This window comes from Zingiber officinale, chromosome 1B (assembly GCF_018446385.1).
Source record: "Zingiber officinale cultivar Zhangliang chromosome 1B, Zo_v1.1, whole genome shotgun sequence".
Lineage (NCBI taxonomy): Eukaryota > Viridiplantae > Streptophyta > Magnoliopsida > Zingiberales > Zingiberaceae > Zingiber > Zingiber officinale.
The window spans coordinates 55,941,271-55,943,913 of record NC_055986.1 but is presented as its reverse complement, the minus strand read 5'-3'; the positions used below and the strand labels follow the sequence as shown (position 1 = coordinate 55,943,913).

General features: G+C 36.9%; 1 protein-coding gene across 1 annotated transcript; it reads left to right on the top strand.

The window, feature by feature from the left end:
* The first annotated feature begins 820 nt into the window (after positions 1-820).
* On the top strand, positions 821-1,339 carry LOC122038482 (MADS-box protein AGL42-like). The gene is made up of 3 exons (XM_042598256.1): positions 821-970; positions 1,086-1,225; positions 1,303-1,339. Exons 1-3 carry the CDS (start codon positions 821-823, stop codon positions 1,337-1,339), a joined length of 327 nt encoding a protein of 108 aa, XP_042454190.1.
* The last annotated feature ends 1,304 nt before the right edge of the window (positions 1,340-2,643 follow it).

Sequence of the window (2,643 nt, the reverse complement as noted above, 5' to 3'; positions counted from 1 at the left end):
AAAGAATTATTATTGAACTACCACACCAATCCCAAATTACATTTTGGGCTCTTTCTTATTATGAGTGTGTTAGTCTCCCTGTATTTAAGATGTCGAATGCCCACTAATTAATTGAGTTACTGACAACTCACTTTAATTAAAATCTTAGTCCAAGAGTAGTACCACTCAACACTACAAGAAAAACCCTCATAGACATCGGTGGAACAACAACGGTTTTAAGCAAAAATCGATGTCTTTGAGTATTTTACACCATTTTTTCCAAAAACCGGTGTCTATAAGCGCAGATTTTCGTTCATAGACATCGATTTTTTAAGCTGATGTCTATAAGCGCCTTTTTTTCATTAATAAACATCGATTTTAACAGCAATTTTTAAAACCTGGTGTCTAAGATAAAATAAAATAATTTAATTTTCCCACCAATACTTAGTCGAAATTTGTAACACTTCACTCTTCCTTCCAAACCTAAACCTATATCGCGCCGTCCACCGTATATCGTCTCAACGCCGCCACCACTTTCCTCCTTGCCACTAGCCGTCCGACCATCTCTTTCAGCCTCATCTTCCTCTTCCCCTTCCTTTGGGTGAGAAGAGGCTGCCTGTGTGGCTTGGAGTCATCGCCGAGTCGCTAGAAGTCACCCTCCTCCACTCTTTCTCGATCCCATATCTGGTAACCTTGATTCCTCATCTCCTTCTTCCGATTTGATCCCTCCTTGTCGATCCTCGCATGGCCAGGACTGATCGGAGCTCCTTGCTCACTGATTTTGCTGCTCGCGGTAGGATTCGGCGCTGCCTCCAGGTGTGTTATCAACTAATCGGTCAACATGGTGAGGGGGAAGATGCAGATGAGGAGGATAGAGAACTTGGCCAGCCAGCAGGTGACCTTTTCCAAGCACCGGAGAGGCCTTCTGAAGAAGGCCTTTGAGCTCTCCGTGCTCTGTGATGCCGAGCACCAAATGTCAAGTATTCCCCAAGTACTCCTTATGGTTATCAATTTGTGAACTGGGTAACAAATGTCAAGTATTTTTGTCTTTCATCCGAAATGAAAGTACCAGTGCATCCATACTTGACCAATTTGAGCTTGATCAGGAGTTAAATGTATATTTTGCATTTTTGTTCGAACTTATTGCTGAGAGGGGACCTTCTTTGGGTTTGAATGTTAACCTTAGCCGATATGATCTGTTTCATGGCCATCTCTTCATTGCTGACTCTGGAAGACTTGGCATTCTGTAAGTAGAAAATGATTTTCCAATTTCTCAACAGAGTTATGGCTTTCTTATTGTTTGAATTCTGTGTTCTTCTGCAGTGCTCACTCTATTTTCATGCTCCTTTTGTCAGAGTGACAAGTGTTTTCAAGGAATAGTAGCAAACATAGAACGTGCCTTAGTGTTTGTGATGCCTATGCAAATTTAAGTAGAAAAAAAATTAAAAAATTAAACTAAAATGATTTATCTCTTGGTAAATGATCACAGGCTACTGAATATTTATGTGTTGGTTATATGGATATTGACTTGGTGTGTTTAGATACATCGGTGCATTTTTATTTGTGATTTTCTTAGTGAATTAATAATATTAACTTAATTTTATGATTTGCTTGGTGATAATATTTATTTTTCACTATTTAGGAAATCGAATTTGTGTCGTTAAACAATACTGATATTACATCGGTTTTCCACCACTACAAAACTGGTGTCATTAACTAATATTACATCGATCGTATACCACTGCCAAAACTGGTGTTATTAACATATAATATTACATCAGTTTTACACCCGATGTCGTTAAGTGATACTACACCGGTTATAACCCGATTTCTAAAATGACAGACCTTTTACATCGCCTTCATAGACATCGGTCAAAAATGTAATAGACAGCGGTGGAAAACCAATGTCTATGAGAGTTTTTCTTGTATTGCAACCTTATCGTCATGTCGGACTAAGTCCACCTGCAGGGTTTAACATGACAATCCTTATGAGCTCCTCTTGGGGACATTATCAACCTAGATTACTAGGACACAGTTTCTTTCTATAATCAACAACACATACTATAAGTAATATCATTTCCCAACTTATCGGGCCTTTTGATTCATCGAGCTAAATCTCACCCTTTGATAAATTAAAGAAATAAATACTAAATATATGTGCTTGTTATTATATTAGGATTAAGAGCACACACTTCCATAATAACTAAGGGCTTGTTCTTTTATTAAGTCAGTATAAAAAGAACTTACCTTAAATGGTCCTGCTCAATACACTTAGAGTGTACTAGTGTAATTTATTAGTCAAGATAAACCAATACCTAATTACACTACGACTATTCCAATGGTTTGTTCCTTTCCATCTTAGTCATGAGATACTATTTATAATTTATAAAGAACTGATAATATTATCTTTTGTGTGTGACACCACACACCATGTTATCTATAATATAAATTAATTGAGCAACTACACTTAGCATATAAATGTAGACATTTGACCAATGTGATTCTTAATTCTAAAATAAATGTTTACAAAAGCTTAGCTTTTAGTATACACTCTAACAGTTAGAAGTAAGGGTATGGTTGTCTAAGTAATTCGATATAAAGGACTAGGGTGAATGCGCACAAATTCTCGGGATCAAAGTAATAAGGGATCACAAGAAAAGAATG

Excerpts from the sequence above, each read along its gene's own strand:
- LOC122038482 (XM_042598256.1), top strand. The coding sequence starts at position 821 with ATGGTGAGGGGGAAGATGCAGATGAGGAGGATAGAGAACTTGGCCAGC. Across the intron at positions 971-1,085 it reads AAATGTCAAGTATTCCCCAA|GAGTTAAATGTATATTTTGC; the intron begins GTACTCCTTATG and ends GAGCTTGATCAG. Across the intron at positions 1,226-1,302 it reads TCTGGAAGACTTGGCATTCT|TGCTCACTCTATTTTCATGC; the intron begins GTAAGTAGAAAA and ends GTTCTTCTGCAG.